Genomic DNA, 17,002 nt, shown 5'->3' with positions numbered 1-17,002 from the left:
TTTTGTGCACTAAGATTCTGTCCTGGAAGGCAGCAAAAGAAACAATCAAACATTTTGAAAAATATTGTATAAACTTAAGAAAATTGATAGACAAAGTATTGTGATATAGTTCAGCATAGCAATTATAGACTTTATATTTTCATTCTTGTTGAGATCAGTCACTTTAACATAGGTCTTTGTTTTATATAAGACACTGAACAACCAATAATGAAGATTCTCTGGAGGGTTTTTTCCCCAGAGAGAGAGGATTTACTTCTGTTTCATTTTGACTTAATTTCACTTCAATTGCATTTTAATTTTTAAATTTTTTACAGTGAGCACTTTTTTGTTGGAGATTGTAGCGTTCCAGGCAACCCACTCGTGTTTCTCCGACCTGTTTTACCTGTGAAAGTCACTATATCGGCCACTCGTAACTTCTGACCCGTGAACTCGTACCAGATCGAACTGGTACCACTTCACAGGTCGGAAATACACGAGTTACGAGTTGCCTTGAACGCACCATAACAGTCCTCGTCCCTACGTCACCACATTCACGCGCGTCCCTTGGCTGCACACACAGCCCTGCATGCCGTTCTCTCTCCTCATTGGATAAAAACTGTGGGATACGATAAATGTTTTCTCCTCGGCTCAGAGCAGAGCAGAGTGACTGACAGACCCGTGTTTCAGACCAAACACTCTATGTAAGTGATTGCTGTCGGAAGATATAACTATTTAAGACTTATATTAACACAAAAATATCGCTTTCTTCTGCTTTAACATACTGTGTTTGTTTTTATTTTTTTGTACGTTTTTCTGATCATACTCACTTACTTTCATTTTGAATGCGTGAGTTTTTCTCGTAATGTAATTTTTTTCTTTTCTTTTCTTTTTTCTTTTTTAATTACAGTGAGTCGGGGTTTTTTTTGGTTTTTTTTTCTTTCTTTTTTTTCAGTCAGTTGTCCCACAGTCCCTGAAGGCAACACAAGCTGGGAGGGAAAATACCAAGTAAAATCATGTAAATCTGCTGGTGAGTCATTTTTCCCACAGTCCGTGAAGGCGTCAGCGGCGGCGCGCAGGCAGAAACAGAAAGCGTCATGGCTGAATCGGTGAGTGACAGTTGTTTCGTTGCTGCTGCTGCTTTTTACCGTTAAATCCGGTTATTTACCGGCGAACGAAGCCGGAAACAACGAGTTCACCTGCGCGTTAACGGGAAGAGAAGCTAACGGCTGAGTCTCGAGCCCGCAGAGACGCTTTTAAACCCAACGGCGGGAAAGATTTAAGTTAACTGTCCGTTAGCATCGCTGTCGGCCCCGGATGTTAGCTACGTTTTAATTTGATTTAATTAGAGTCCTTCAAAATAAAAGCCTGTAGTTATCGCTCTGCGTGGCCGTGTGGTTGTTTCGCTTTCACTTTTACTTCAACCTTGTAGTAATAACAATAAACGACCCTTGTACTTGGTACTTGAACCGATTTAACCTCGTAGATAAACGTCAACACTTAGTTATGTAGCTGAATGTGAACGAGTAACAACATTAACAACCGTCAGTGAACGTCACATCAACACAAAACAAACACTGAGATGCGTTTAAGAAGCCTCTAAAAAGTGTCGTTAATGAAAGCTTTAGAACAGACTGAAGCTTTAATGTCATTTTAATAGTTTATGTTCAACAATTCAGACAGAATGAGCTCATCAACATGTAGAAATATTAACTTTACACATTTATAGATTAAAAACGCTGATTGTTAATGTTATGTCATTTTGATTATTACAGACAACACTAGGGGTGGGAATCTTTCACTACAGTATCTCACGATTAGATTTGATTCAGATTTTGGGGCTACGATTCGATTCAAAATGGATTTTCGATTCAAAACAATTTCATTCATGATTTCTGTTTCTGCTTCAGTCTATCAGTGTGAAAAGGATCCTCATGATCTACTCCAGTCTGCTTTGCAAGACAGAATGACTAAAGTGTCTTTTTCACATTTATCGAGTTTTAAACATTTATCCATGCTTAGATGGAATTGTTGAAACTGTTGCATGAAAGCAATATCACATATTGCTTCAGTAACAAAATTAAAAGTGCCCTTATGTAGTGCAGTTTAACATGCTGCCTTTTAAATTCTAAGGAAACTGAGGCCGGCAGATTTGTTTCATTTTTTTATTTTTTAAAATTGATTTTGGGACATTTTATATCGATTCTGAATCGTATTAAATGAGAATTGCGATTCTTATGTGAATACATTTTTTGGCACACCCCTAGAAAACACCCTGGTTTTAAGGTGATGTCACAAACTAGCAATGTCAGGAAATAGAACAACATTAAAAGCAAAAATGTTAATATTATATATATATATTGTGTGTTTATGTGTTTATCAGGTGACCAACAGTGACGTGCCCTCAGTGAAACCTCCTCCCAAACGGCGGCGGATCCTCGACCCGTCAGCCATCATCCCGGTGCCAGTTTACTCCAGCAAGGTAAACACACACACACAGATAAGAAGGAGAAGAAGTGTGTATGTTTTGTATATGTTGTATAATCATGTGTGTAAGTGTAAAGGTTGTGAGGGGATCAAGGGATTGTTGTGTCTAGTGATGATTGTGTTTTGATAACTATAAGGAGTTGAGAACATCTGGATCACTGACCCACTGACTGTTCATGTGGTTGTATGAGTGTGACTCCATTCATGAATGTTTTTATTAAAACTCAAGAAAGACAGCTGACGTGTTAAGACTTCCTTTTTAAACTATTTATTAAGGCTGCAACTAACGATTATTTTCATTATCGATCAATCTGTCGATTATTTAAACGATTAATCTATTAGTTGTTTGGTCGATAAAATGTTAAAAACATCAATCAGTGTTTCTCAAACCACCAGACGACATCGTCCTCAAATGTCTTGTTTTGTCCACAAACCAAAGAGAGACTCAGTTTATTGTCATAAAGGAACAAAGAAACCAGAAATATTCACATTGAAGAAGCTGAAATCAGAGAATTTTGACTTTTTTTTTCTTAAAAAACGACTCAAACTGATTATTAGATTATCAAAATAGTTGACGATTAATTTAATAATCGACTATTGTTCGATTAATCGATTAAATGTTGCAGCTTTAGTCTTTATTGAACAGACAGAAAAGTTTGACTCACCTGAGCGTCTGTCCTCCAGGTGAGCAGCAGCCTGCAGCTGAAGCCGATGGCGCCCGTCTTCACGGAGACGGAGACGAAAGGTAGAAACACAGACTGACTTTTCTTTTCTTTCCTTTTTTCTGTTTTTCTTATATACAGTATATGGTTATTTTTTCATATGATATTCTACTTGCATTGTTTTGGTATATTTTGATTCTATATAATCTTGGTACTATTATTAATTTTGTACTTAACGTTACCTGTTTTATGGATGTATTGGATAAAGTCCTTTGTGCCCAGCCTGAGAGTGTGTGTTCTTCCGTGTTTCTCTTCTCTTCAGGCGACGACGCAGACGACATCAGCTCGTGGTCTCAGTTCTCATCCCGGGGAACGTCGACAACGCCGCCGCCGCCGGTCGTGGTCGGCATCAGCGACTCGGACGAGGACGAGGTGGAGCAGAAACGAGCAGAACCGAACAAAGCGTAGGTGGAGACGATCCAATCACAGCCGATCTACTTTGATTTGATTTGATTTTTATTTGTCTCAAACAAGCACATCAAAAGACAAACAATCTATATAAACAAGAAACAAAACAATAATGATACTGTGCAAGTTTGAGAAGGGGCTGAAAGAAGCAAAGCTGATCAAGTTCAGCCCCCCCGACATTGTGATTCATGTCATACATCTGTAGTTCCATACAATTCAGAAGATTAAAAACATATTGCTTTAATATGAAATAAGACCATGATTATAAATAAAAAGAGTAAAATTAGCTGTCAAGTTCTTTATAGCTGTCCAAGAGTGTATAAACTCACCTGCTGCAGCTCATGTGAATTATGTGAACTAGGGGTGGGAGAAGAAAATCGATTCACATAAATATCGCAATATCTTTTTTGACGATTTTAAATCGATTTCTTTTTCAAAAAAAAATGTTTTTAAATATTGTGCAATGTGCATTTGTTCGCCTTTTTTACATACAGAGAGTCCAGGTTTTGAAAAGGGTTTAAGTTCACTTTATAATGGAGTATGTTAATTTATAGGCTCCTACAGTATTTGTGTGCAGATAAATGTTAAAAATGCTAAAGACTAAAAATCGAGAGAATCGGCAATATCGTAGAATCACAATTTAAATAGAATCGCCATCCAAAAAATCGTAGAAGAATCTAATCGGGAGAAAAGCATATCGTCCCAGCCCTAGTGTGAACGTGTCCTCACCTCTGTCTCCTCAGAGACGCCGTGCGCTGCCCGTCTCCTCCGCCTCCAGAGAGCCCGGTCCAGAAACAGTCCAGACACGTCAAGAGGAAGATCAGGTGAGTCTGTGTAGCTCATCAAGGTGAAACATCTGGGTGTTAGAATAGGTTTAATAAAATATAATAATAATAATTTATCTTGTTTTATTCTGCTTTTATTTTAGTAATAATATTTTCATTTGTCTTGATCCCTTTTCAACTCCTATGTATTAGCCCTGTCGCATTTCTTTTGTCGATTTCCTTTTCTTACTATTGTAACAAAGAAAAATATTGTATCATTTTAAAGCTTATTTTCTCCTCTTTACATTGATACCAAAATCTCAATTTTAAAATTTGGGTCACTGTGACTCATTTTGCTGGATCAGGTCACTAATGTTTAATGAGCTGTCAGGACCTGGTGACATCATCAGAGGTTTGAAAACGTGGAGCGACTGAAGTTTTGTTTAAAACAGAGCTGAGTTAATCTTCCTTAAAGACAATAAACAGTTTATTGTTTTTAAACTCCTCCTCCTCTTCCTCCTCCTCCTCCTCAGTGAGATCGACCGGAGGCTCCGGGCCGTCAGCTCCCTCCTCTCTCCGGAGCATCAGGACCGAACCGGTTCTGAGTCCAGGCGGCTCGGTGGTGATGATGATGATGATGATGATGTCATCATAATGACGCCCGGCCCCGGCTCGCGGTCGTCCCCCTACAGCTCCTCGGCCCGGGAGATCCCCCTCAAGATCCGCTGCCGGGCCGACATCCACAAGATCCCCGTCCTGCCGGTGCGTAACCATGACAACATACTTGGGTTTGGTTTTATCTGAAGTTATTTGGGTTAAAGGTAGGGATGGGCATGATTAATCGATGATCGATTATTGATCGTTAAGAATTTTATCGATCACGGAACATTTTTATCGATTTATTATAAGGGATCATGTAGAGGGCAGAGGTTGTCAAGGAGAAATAAACCACGGGTTTATTTTTTCATAACAACCAATAAACTCCATATAAGTATTATTATACAGGCCTATTATTATTATTACACGGTTTAAGAGTGAAATAATTCATTAAATATGACGGGACGCTTGTGTCGCGGACTCGGTGCAACAGAGACGTGAGCTGTGACTCCGCGGCTCCGCCCGCTCTGATCAGCAGGTTTGGTTTTCAGCAGCGGTGTGGAAGGAGCCTCCACTCTCTCTGTAAGTTACAAGCTACAAGTCATTTATCTAACATCACAATTAGTCCGAAGCTGTTTAACGACGGTTAAAATGAAACTTAAGGTAAATATCCGGCATAGTTTGTTTCTCTTTTCTGTGCCGCGCTGATCAGAGCGCCGCTCCGCGGTGTGTTGGCCACAGAAAAAACAATTAAACACACGCGTTCACAGTTTGAAAGTGGTTGTGATTTTTATTTGTACAAGAGCAGCCAAACACGAGGCTGAAGAGAGAGGGACAGCAGAGCTGCTCTGACGGCTCAGCTGCAGGTGAGCCAGGCAGCGCAACCGTGCTTTTTTTTTTTTTTTTTTTACCTAAATGATGCCGGCACCGGCACCGTCCCCACAGGTGAAGCACAAGCACACAGACACAGACGTCCGTGTACGTTGTTGTCTGACCTTCTTCCTTCACGGGGACTGCCCCGGATTACTGGCACACGCCATAGCCGCACGCATTTAAAAAAATAATATTAATATTAACGATTAATCGATAATTGATCGTTAATTTTCCCGAAGATCGATCAAAAAGATTTCTTCAAATGCCCATCCCTAGTTAAAGGGATAGTTCAACTTTCTGGCAAATTGGCCCATTGCCATAATCACCACGCTATGAGATAATAACACAACGTTACCAGACAGAGTTGTTTTAGAGGGAAATACAGAGACTGTTGATGAAAAACTGTCCCTGAAGGCAACGTGCATCAGTGGTTTTACATGAATTTCCCTCTAAAACAACTCTGTGTGGTAACGTTGTGTTATTATCTCATAGCGTGGTGAATGTGCAGCTCACAACTTGTCCACCAGAGCGTTGTGGAGTTGTTGGATTGTGTATTTGATGAGTTTGATGAGGGAAACCAAGAAATCCCATAATGAGCCTCCGTAGCGTAGCTCTGAGCAGCTCACGGCTCTGCTCCACCATTCTAAAAACAGCTTGCACCGACAATTAAAGGTAACGAACCTACTGCTATGACTATAGGGATTATGGCAATGGACCAGTTTGCCAAAGTGTTGAACTATCCCTTTAATTGTCTTGTTTGTCTTATATGTGTGTTTTTTTGTTTTGTTTTTAGTCGACACCTTTAAGCGACGTTCTGGCCCAGCTGTCCGTCACCCTGGAGGTCCCGCCCCCTCGCCTGCTGCTGCTCAGGGAGGACGAGGAGCTGCAGACGGACGCCACGGTCGGCGAGCTCGGCCTCGGCATCGCTGACATCATCGGTGAGTGACGTCACACAGAGAGTATGCAGCGTGACTTTATCTTATCGAGTCTGAAGAACGTCAACCAGTGGCGGACTGGGACAGAAAATAGGCCCTGGCATTTTTGACAGAGAGAGGCCACATATTATATATATTTATATATATATATATATATATATATATATATAGCTTGAAATAACAGCAATATGAATGGAAAGCATAAGGAACATCCAGATCTGGACGTTTCTTATGCTTTCCATTCATGGTATTTAAAAATCAGCTGACAGAGGGAGAGCAGCCTCGTTTGGTGATAAGAAGAACAGGTTCTTTAGTGTAGGAACATGAGGAGAAAAAACATGCAGGTTTTCTGTAACATTATAAGACTGCGCCACCCCCCCTCTCATCTCCCTCCCCAGGCTGAATGAACAGGCGATTGGGGAAAAAAACAAACAAAAACAATTGCTAGTCGAAGCGGTAAAAGCATTTTGCGTTAACGTGTTAACTTTGACAGAGTGATCATAATGATGGGGAAAGAAAATGCATTATCCAAACTCAGTGGGTTATGGAGGGATTCGATCCCACACAGGAGCAAGAGTTTTGATCACAAGGCCAGGTGCTTTACCAGTTGAGCTACACTTCACACTCACTCTCTGACTAGGCTGAGTGACGAGTGACCTTGCGCATCTATGGGCCTGCAGGTGCGTTGTTGCCACCTATTGGTCTGGACATGGAACAACAGTAGATGATAAGCAAGAGAAAAAAAAACTGTGACGGCTGCGCAGCGGCCGGCGGCCGTCCTGCCGCACCGGCCGTTCTGGTATTCTCCTGAACGTCCAGATGGCCAGTCCGCCCCTGACGTCAACTAAAACACTTAGCATTAATTAGCTCAGTGCTAATTTAAATAAATGAATAAACTGATAATGCTGTACTCAGTCACGTGCCGCCATCTTGGATCTGACGAGTGTTCCTGCTCCTCTCTGTGCAGAGTGTGTCGTCATGGCAGCCGAGGAGAAGAACACGGGAGGCGACAGCGGCGGCAACACCGGCGGTGTCAGCGGTGACATCATCACTGTTCGACTGCAGAGCAAAGACCGAGACTCGTCACAGGAGTTCTCTCTGCACAGAGTTCGTAACTCCTCCTCCTCCTCCTCTTCTTCCTCTCTCTACCTCTTCTTCCTCCTCTTTTCCTCCTCCTCCTCCTCTTCGTCTTCCTCTCTCCTCCTCCTCCTTGTCTTCCTCTTCTTCTTCTTCCTCTTCCTCTTCTCATCTTCCTCTTCCTCCTCCTCCACTCTTCCTCTTCTCCTCTTCCTCTTGCTCCTCCTCTCTCCTCCTCTTCCTTTTCCTTTCCTCATCCTCCACTCTCCTCTTCCTCTTCTTCTCTTTCTCCTCTTCTCCTCTTCCTCATCCTCCACTCTCCTCTTCCTCTTCTTCTCTTTCTCCTCTTCTCCTCTTCCTCTTCCTCCACTCTTCCTCTTCTCTTCCTTTTCCTTTCCTCATCCTCTGCTCTTCCTCTTGCTCCTTCTCCTCTTCTCCACCTCCTCCTTTTCTTCTTCCTCCTTCTCTTCCTCTCTCCTCCTCCTCTTCCTCCTCCTCCACTCCTCTTCTTCCTCCTCCTCTTCCTCTCTCCTCTTCTTCTTGCTCCTCCTCCACTCTTCCTCTCCTCTTTCCCTCTTTCTCCTCCTCTTCCTCTCTCCTTCTCCTCCTCATCTTCCTCTTTCCCCTCCTCTTCCTCCTCCTCCTCTTCTTCCTCTTCCTCTTTCTCCTCCTCCTTATTGTCTTCCTCTCTCCTCCTCTTCTTTCTCATCTTCTTCCTCCTCCTCTTTCTCTCTCCTCCTCCTCCTCCTCTCTCCTGTTTTTAGCTGCTTCCTCCTCTCCTCCTCCTTTCTCCTCTCTCCTCCTCCCCCTCTCTCCATCCCCAGCGTTGTGTTGTGTCTGTCTTTAGCCTCCTCCTCACCACCCTCTCTTCTCTCTCCTCCTCCTCCAGGACGCTCCGCTGGGCTCGGTCTTCTCCCAGTATTTGTCCCGGATGTCTCCCTGCGCTCGGGGAAAAGTGCGTTTCCACTTCGACGGCTCCAAGGTGTCGGAGCGTCAGACGCCGGCGGAGCTCGACATGGAGCACGGCGACATCGTCGAGGTCTGGACCTGAACAGCCCATAATGTCTGTACATAACATGTAAAAAGTTGTTTTGGTTTAGGTTTGGTTTGTTTTTTAATTTCATTTGTAAAACGCACTTTGTTGTAAATTTTGAAAATAGAAAAAGAAGATCAAATAATTTAGATTGAAGTGAATTCGTATTTTTTAGACATTTTTCAAAATAAAATAAAATAAAAACAGCTGATACGCCACGCCAGACACGCCATTACATCACATTACATCACATCACATCACATCAAGAGTGAATGACGCTGACGACATGTGTTGACTAAAACAACATGCATATAAATATAATCTAAATGTTTATATGCAGTACAAGTAAGTATGAATAAACATATGCATCTGTATTTGTGACATACATAATTTTAATTTCTAATAATTAAAATTTAATTTCATTACATAAGACTTTTGATTCCACATGTGGGAAATGCACAAAGATATGTACAAAGATTATTTAAATAGAGAAAAAAAAACTGTATATACATATTGTTTGATCAGAGATATTGCACAGTTTCGGTTTGAATGAATACAAGTACATGTACAGCTTGTATGAACTGAGCACAGTAAGAAAATACACACAAATACAACCCAGGTGAGGTCACAGAGTGTAACGGAAAGAACAAGTGGCTTGTGCAATAATGTCGAGAATAAACAGAGTGCAGCTTATTACTGGGTCAGATACGTTTTCACATGTTTCATTTTGAATCTCATGTTTTATATCTGTACGAATGTTCATATTCATCAAAATGAGAAATGTTTTTTTTATTGTAAAGAGCAGCAGAGGCCACTTTACAGCACAAGGGACTTGACATGGTGTCGGATGCAAACACAAAAGGTACAAAAAATAGTAAAAAGTAGCAATAAAAATTAAAAGATAAAATAGAATAAATTCAATATTCAAGTACAAAAACTACACATTATACAATATACAATTTAGGATTTATATACAATAGAATAGAATAAAGATGGATATATACAGAATACATAAAGGTTATTGTGCAAATTATACATACATATTCAGTATTATTGTCAGATTGTGTAAACTACCTTTTAAACAGGAAACTCAACAGTGTGGACAAACTTCCACTCAGTTTCTTTTCTCCCAATCGATATGTGACCACGTGACTTGATGACTAAATGAAAATGATGCGTTCGAGACAACTCGGAATTTTACCGACATATTTAAAAAAGTGCAATTGAACCCAACTCCAAAAAACATCTAGGCTACCTCGACTTCTCTGAGCAACAGTTGCCTGATGTGACACACACCGTCAATGGTAAAACATCGATCAAAATGCATTTTATTCAGTTTAATTCAAATAACTTAAGAGCACACAAAGACATAAGTATCAAAGCATAAATGCATCCTGGAATGTTCAGTTCAGTTCAGTTCAGAAAACTTTATTATCCCCCGAGGGGGCAATTTGTTGTGCGACAGGCAGAGCAACACTAAAACACAAACAAGTCAAATACAAAACAAAACAAGTGCATTTCAATCACAAAGCAAAGCATTATTAAATATACAATAATATTATATATATATAAATCAATTCAGATACAATTGAATGTACCAACCAGTAAGATACATTTGTGCAAAAAGAAATTAACAAGAACAGACACCATATTGAAGAGATGAAACCTTGATTCAAAAATAAATAAATATAAGATATAAGTGCATAAAATAAAATAAATAAACAGACAAAAAAGAAAATACATACGGTACTCTTAAAGAAAAGTAAATAAATCAGAATTAAAAGGTTGACTAACTGTTACGCTTCATTAGTCAGGCCATTTTTGGACGCTGAATTGAGGTCTTCGGCAAGTTTTGGACTGGATACATTTTAGGGACTTTATATAAATTGAAATTAATTTAAGAAGCACAAGTGAAGACGGTTGGGGTCTTTAGAGATTTAGGTTTATGAATTTTGACCGCTTTGAAGTCGGAAGAGTTTTCAACCGGGAGATTCTCCGGTTTCCGAGTGTGTCCTGAACGCAGCATGAAGTCATGTGAGTCGCGAGGCGGAAGTTCGCTAACAAGTCAAGTGTCATGGCGGCGGTGGAGCAGCGTCGCTCCTGAGCAGCAAAACAAACCGTTTGTTTTTTAACTGATGTGACCGGACAACGGGACTAGTTGCTGTTTTTATCTTTTATTTTATTAAGTTAAGTCTGGTTGTTTAGTTTTTAACGTTAACCGTCGTCACCATGGGTCCAGAGTGACGTTAACGGTAACTGACTGACGACCACCACCAGGAAAGCAGCGACAGCCCTGACTCATCCTCCCAGGTAAACAGCACCGAGCAGCGGACTCATCGCGGCGGACGCACCGCTGACGGTGACGGAGCTCAACGTGACGCAGTGAACCGACGCAATGTTATTCACTGTTATTTTTATTTCTGTCGCATTAAATCCACTTACTTTAATGTTATTAACGTTAACTCTAATGGCTCTTTCGTTTGGACACCGGCTAGTTATAAACAAACAAAAGAAACGTGTAAAACGCTGCGAATTTAAAGGGATAGTTGAACATTTTGGCAAATTACCCTATCACCATAATCCTTATAATCATAGCAGTAGGTTCATTACCTTTAATTTAATTATCGGTGCATGTGGTTTTGAGAAAGGCAGGGAAGAGACGTGAGCTGCTCAGTGAACAGTAACACAATGGAGGTGAACTGTCCCTCATCAAACTCATCAAATAGGCTACACAATACAACAACTACAAAACAGCTCCTCAATATGATTACTGTGGGGTTTTTTTTAGCACATAAAAGTGTAGTTAGCTCCAGTTTAATACCTCTTATTGAGTTACTTTCAGCTTAATGTGTTGTATTTTCCATTATTGATTGTCAATCGACATAACAACACTACAAAAGCAACATAAGAAAAAATATTACTGCCAAAGCCTTTGTTAAACCGATACTTGAAATGCGTGTTATTGTGCAAATTGTGCATTTAAATTGAAATGGGATGTTGTCGTATTACTGAACTGAATCTTGTTAATGTCAGATGTCACTGTTTTGTGGGGTTTTTTTAAGTGCTGAGTCAGTTGTACAGTTGACAGAAGTCTGAATGGAGCCTGGTGTGTGTAGCCTATCAGCTCCCTGCCGTCAATCACAGACTACTGTCGAAAAAATGTGTTGTGAGGAAAAGAAAAGAAAAGCTTAATAATAAAACTGTATCACTAAACTTGTAAAAATGTCCCAAATTATGCGTCAATGCTTTAAAAAACACAACTAATCTTACGTTTAAAGTAGGTTTAATTGTCAGGTGATGCCTTCACGTCCTGTGGGACAAAAGAACATCTGGTGCCGTGCTGTCTTGAGTTAGTTAGCAGTTTAGTTATAATTATAACCAACGGTACTGTAGCATGAAGGCAGCATGAAGACACCTTATCAGTGTTTACTGACAGGTCAAGGTTCAATACAACCAGCTGACTTCTCTTTCTTTCTCTCTCTTTCCTGATTGGCTAATAAGTTAATATAATCATTTATTGTCTCTGTATGTAATTGTAAGACTTGAGGAGATGATTCAACGTGTTAACACTCGACCACTGAGCTTCTCTCAGTGAGTATTTGTGTTTTTTTAGGACGGATTCAGGAGTTCCCAGGACTTTCTGTCTATTAAAGGACAGATTAAAGTTTCTAGGAAAACCAAAACCAGCAGCAACTGAGATTAAAGCTGTAAAATAAACAACACATGACATGATGACAGCAGAGAGGAGGAGGAGGAGGAGGAGGAGGAGGATCAGTTTTCATCTAAACATGGAGTTGTGTGTTGTGAAGACACCACACACACAGTTGTTTCTTTTGGGAAGACGTTCTCTCTCCACATTTTATCTTTTTAATGAAATTGAATGAAAAACATCTGATACAGGATATAACTCCTTTACATCAGACTCAAATAAATACAAAAACATACAAAAAATTTAACACAAATATACCAACCCCATACATAGGCTAATCACTAAAATACATATAACAGAATAATCCCCCAAAATCTCAAGAAAACTACAAAAAGAAAGAAAGAAAAACAAGAAAGAACATTTTTTACGAGAAATTTTACCACTTTTTTCTAGAAGTTTTTTTTTTTTAATTTTACCACTTTTTCTAGATTAAAAAAAAAAAACTTTTTAGTTTTAGAAATTTTACCACTTTTTTCTAGAAAACTTTTACTTTTTTTATTTTTATTTTGAACATTTTTTACGAGAAATTTTTACCACTTCTTCCTAGAAATGTTTAAATGTTTTTGGAGAAATTGGACCACTTTTTTCCCAGAAATTTCTCTATAATATTTCCAAAAATTCACGCCATTGGCCCTAATTTAAAAGTATAAAAAAGTAATGTTCTTCAGTCTCAGAACAAATATTTGTGCATTTCTGGTGTTTCCTTCTCAATTTGGTCCAATGGGGGTCTAATTGGTCTAATTTGTGTCAATTTAGGGGTCCTTGATGTACGAAAGGTTGAGAAGCACTGGTATAGACAATGTAGTAATGTAGCACTTTGAGATTGTTTACTCAATATGAACTACACTGCACTACAAATAAAATCCATTATTAGAATTATTATAATTATTATTATTAGCAGCACACACAGAGAGAAGTGTTGACCAGTGTGTGGAGAAACTGCTGCTGCTGCACAAACACACACCGAGCGTAGACATGACACACGGAGTTTCACTGGGTCATGTGCAGCGAAGCTTCTCCTTCTCCTTCTCCTTCTCCTCCTTCTCCTTCTCCTTTCTCTTCCTCTTCACGTTCCTCAGCTTTTTACCCACGGCGTCTTCAGCTCTGTCTGAGTCGCTGAAGATCAACGGCCTCAAAAAAACCCGACACTCGTGACCCGTGATGCTCAGTTTAGTCTTAATGTGAAACTTCAGAGTAAAGAAGTAAAATATCTCCTTTTTTTTTAGTTGTGTGTCTCATTTCCTGCAGGAATTATGAGGAATTATGGGACATGAGTCTGTTTCACCGACGACTCCTGACTCCAGTTAGTTAATGTCGTTACGTGAGGCGTTCACTGACCACGTTCAGCTCCACTGGAGGTTTTGTAGTGGGTTTTTGGGGGGGTTTTTTGCATCATGGACACGAACAAGAGGCGATTGTGTTGTTGATGATGGTTTAATTTAAACAGTTGATAGACTAGTCTAGTCATCATGATCTTATTTTACATGAATGCAAATAATTTACCAGAAGCTCCCGTCACTTCAAGCGGTCACGTGACCTGTAAGAACTGAACGTGGTTCCTTTTTTTCCCTGCACCTTATTTAATATATTATAATAGATTTATTTAATATGATTGTGTGTTAGGTCTGTTTGTTGTCGTTTCTCCTCACGTCTAAATGATGATTCACTCGTTTTAGATTTTAAAAATACAGTAAAAACAAGTCAAAAAACATAATTTACTATTCTAATAAATATCAGAAAAGAGACGACGGTGATATAATATCCATAATTTATAATAAACAAACTTTATTTCAGTGGCATGGACAAGGATTAAATAAAATAAAAAGAGACAATAATAAAACAAACAACCAAAGAACTATTAAAATCCTGCTGTTTCCAACATGTCGTGTTTGATAATGTGATATTAAGATTTTAATAACATTTAGATTCACAGCAAAATTATTGACATTTATCATCTAAATAAGTTCCTTTAAAAAAAAAAAAAAAGAAAACAAAGACAGAGCATGTTATGAAAATGACCAAATATGGTGAAAAATGATGTGTTTAAAGACGAATTAAAGTTTGAAAACACGTTTAAAATCCTGTTTTTGATGATGATGATGATGATGATGATGATGATGATGATGGTAATGACGTCGTTCTCCTCCCTCAGCGGCGGCCATGTCTCTGGGCGACCCCACGTCGGACTCGGCGCCGTTCCTGTCGGATGACAGCGAGGCGGAGGGGGCGGAGGAGAGGGGCGGGGCCTCGGGGGGGGCGGGGCCTCGCGCGGCGCCCGAGGACGAGTCGCCCAGCGGCGTGACGAAGGTCCGGGCCGTGCTGACCGTCCTCATCCTCTGCTACATCAACCTGCTCAACTACATGGACCGCTTCACCGTGGCCGGTAGCACACACACACACACACACACACACACACACACACACACACACACACACACACACACACACACACACACACACACACACACACATACACCACCCCCACAAACACACACACACACACACACACACCGGCTGCTGCTGCTGCCAGGCGGCCAATCAGAAGCCTCGACAGTGACAAAAGAAAAGTTTAGGTTTAGTTTTGGTTTTGTTTCACAGTCACATGTTGAATAACAGCTGAGCATAAATACTCAAGGTGACAAATAAATAATAAACCAATGGTTTGTTTTACTTTTTTTGAGAAATTTTTCCAGTTTCTTCTAGAATTTTATTTAAAAAAACAATTTTTTTGATAAATTTTACCAGTTTTTTCTAGAAAATGTTGCATATGACCTAAAAATGCATCATGTTGTATGTGCTTACCTGTCCATCCATCCATTTTTTGAGAATTCTTACCACTTTTTTCTATATAATGTTTAACTTTTTTTTTTTTATCTTTTTTTCTAGATATCTTACCACTTTCTTCTAGAATTTTTTTTAAAAAACTTTTTTTTTTGAGAATTTAAAAAACCTTTTTTTTCTAAAATCTTTTTAAAAACTTTTTTTTCTAGAATTTTTTAAAAAACTTATTTTTTGGTTGAATTTTTTTCTAGAATTTTTACCACTCTTTTTCGAGAAATGTTTAAACGTTATTGGAGAAATTGTACCACTTTTTTTCCAGATATTTCTCTACAATATTTCCAAAAAATTCACGCCATTGGCCCTAATTTGAACGTTCATTGACTAAAAAAGTAACGTTCTTCAGTCTCAGAACAAATATTTGTGTATTTCTAGTGTTTGCAAAATTTTGTCCAATGGTCTAATTTGTTTCAATTTGAGCATGGCTAATTATATCGACTGATATTCTGCATTTTTACGATAATCGGGATCTTATCACATTTTTTCTTGATAACTGATAAAATAAATGTATTTTAAAACACTGTCTAAACTCACCAACCTTGTCTGTGTGTCTACGTCCTGGCCACAGTCCCCACTGAGCCAAGATTTGTGTTGCAGTTTGTGTTATTCTACACAAATTTAAGGTCTTTTTATCACCAATTTTCACAGTGTTCAAAAAAAAAAACCCAGTATACTGTATTCAGTCAAATCTCAGGTGTGTTATTCTACATTTTGACACTATTTTGACATATCAGTTATCAGTTTCTTTGATTACTAATAATCGGTATCAGTATCGGCCCTGAAACAAAACACATTGGTTGCAGATAATATTTCTTGAAACGATGTCGTGTTTATGGAGAAACTTTTTCAAAACGATTAAGAAAAAGATGTTTTTTTTGTGTGAATCTGATCAGCTGTTGCCTCCCTCCCTCCCTCCAGGTGTTCTCCCGGACATCGAGCATTACTTTGGCATCGACGATGGGAAGTCCGGTTTACTGCAAACAGTTTTCATCTGCAGCTACATGTTCCTGGCTCCGTTCTTCGGTTACCTGGGCGACAGGTACAACAGGAAGTACATCATGAGCGTCGGGATAGCGTTCTGGTCGGTGGTGACGCTGGCCAGCTCCTACACGCCCCGAGAGGTGAGCATCGTGGTCGTTGTCTTTCTTTTTTTTTTAATTTAAAGGATAATTTCCGTTTTTTACAACCTGGACCTTATTTCTAGCATAAAATACGATCATTTCCTCCCCCAGATAACTTTGGTGTCATATGGAGTTGTTTTGACGAAATTAGCCCCAGTGGAGAGGCGCGTATATCCGTATAATGGAGTCTACAGGGCAGCAGAATGCAGCCTCTAAATAACACATTATCTGCAGAGAAACTCCTTCATTTCACCAATATTTAGTTCTGATAGGCTAGTGCTATTCCCCTCTGAGTCCGGGGTTAGCTGTTATCAACATCCGGGGTCTGTAGGTTGACCTACTGACCTCTGACCTGGATGATGTCATCTCTGAGCGCTGCGCGGCTCATTCTGATAATAATCATTCTGCTTCGGCATTCGGGTCCATTTTTATCTCAACTAGCCGGAGCTTTAGTGAGTCCAG

General features: G+C 39.7%; 2 protein-coding genes across 3 annotated transcripts in view; both read left to right on the top strand.

Annotated features, from left to right (window-relative positions):
- Window positions 1-1,047: 1,047 nt before the first annotated feature.
- Window positions 1,048-8,973, top strand: nfatc2ip (nuclear factor of activated T cells 2 interacting protein). The gene is made up of 9 exons (XM_083976531.1): window positions 1,048-1,085; window positions 2,360-2,458; window positions 3,148-3,208; window positions 3,448-3,589; window positions 4,337-4,417; window positions 4,891-5,119; window positions 6,621-6,765; window positions 7,730-7,869; window positions 8,729-8,973. Exons 1-9 carry the CDS (start codon window positions 1,074-1,076, stop codon window positions 8,888-8,890), a joined length of 1,071 nt encoding a protein of 356 aa, XP_083832657.1. The 5' UTR covers window positions 1,048-1,073; the 3' UTR covers window positions 8,891-8,973.
- A 1,965-nt stretch (window positions 8,974-10,938) lies between these two features.
- The window catches only part of spns1 (SPNS lysolipid transporter 1, lysophospholipid), a 100,567-nt gene continuing 94,503 nt past the window's right edge, over window positions 10,939-17,002 (top strand). For both annotated transcript variants that reach the window (XR_014595533.1, XM_083976513.1), the window contains exons 1-3: window positions 10,939-11,182; window positions 14,734-14,964; window positions 16,338-16,540. Coding sequence is in view for 1 of the 2 variants with exons in the window: in XM_083976513.1 (XP_083832639.1) it covers window positions 14,742-14,964; window positions 16,338-16,540 (426 nt within the window). In the remaining variant the exon portion in view is untranslated. The remainder of the gene's footprint in view (window positions 11,183-14,733; window positions 14,965-16,337; window positions 16,541-17,002) is intronic.

The sequence above is a fragment of the Trachurus trachurus genome, assembly GCF_905171665.1.
Source record: "Trachurus trachurus genome assembly, chromosome: 8".
Taxonomy (NCBI): Eukaryota; Metazoa; Chordata; class Actinopteri; order Carangiformes; family Carangidae; genus Trachurus; species Trachurus trachurus.
Note: the sequence above shows the minus strand (reverse complement) of the source record. Positions and strands in the feature narration are given on the sequence as shown.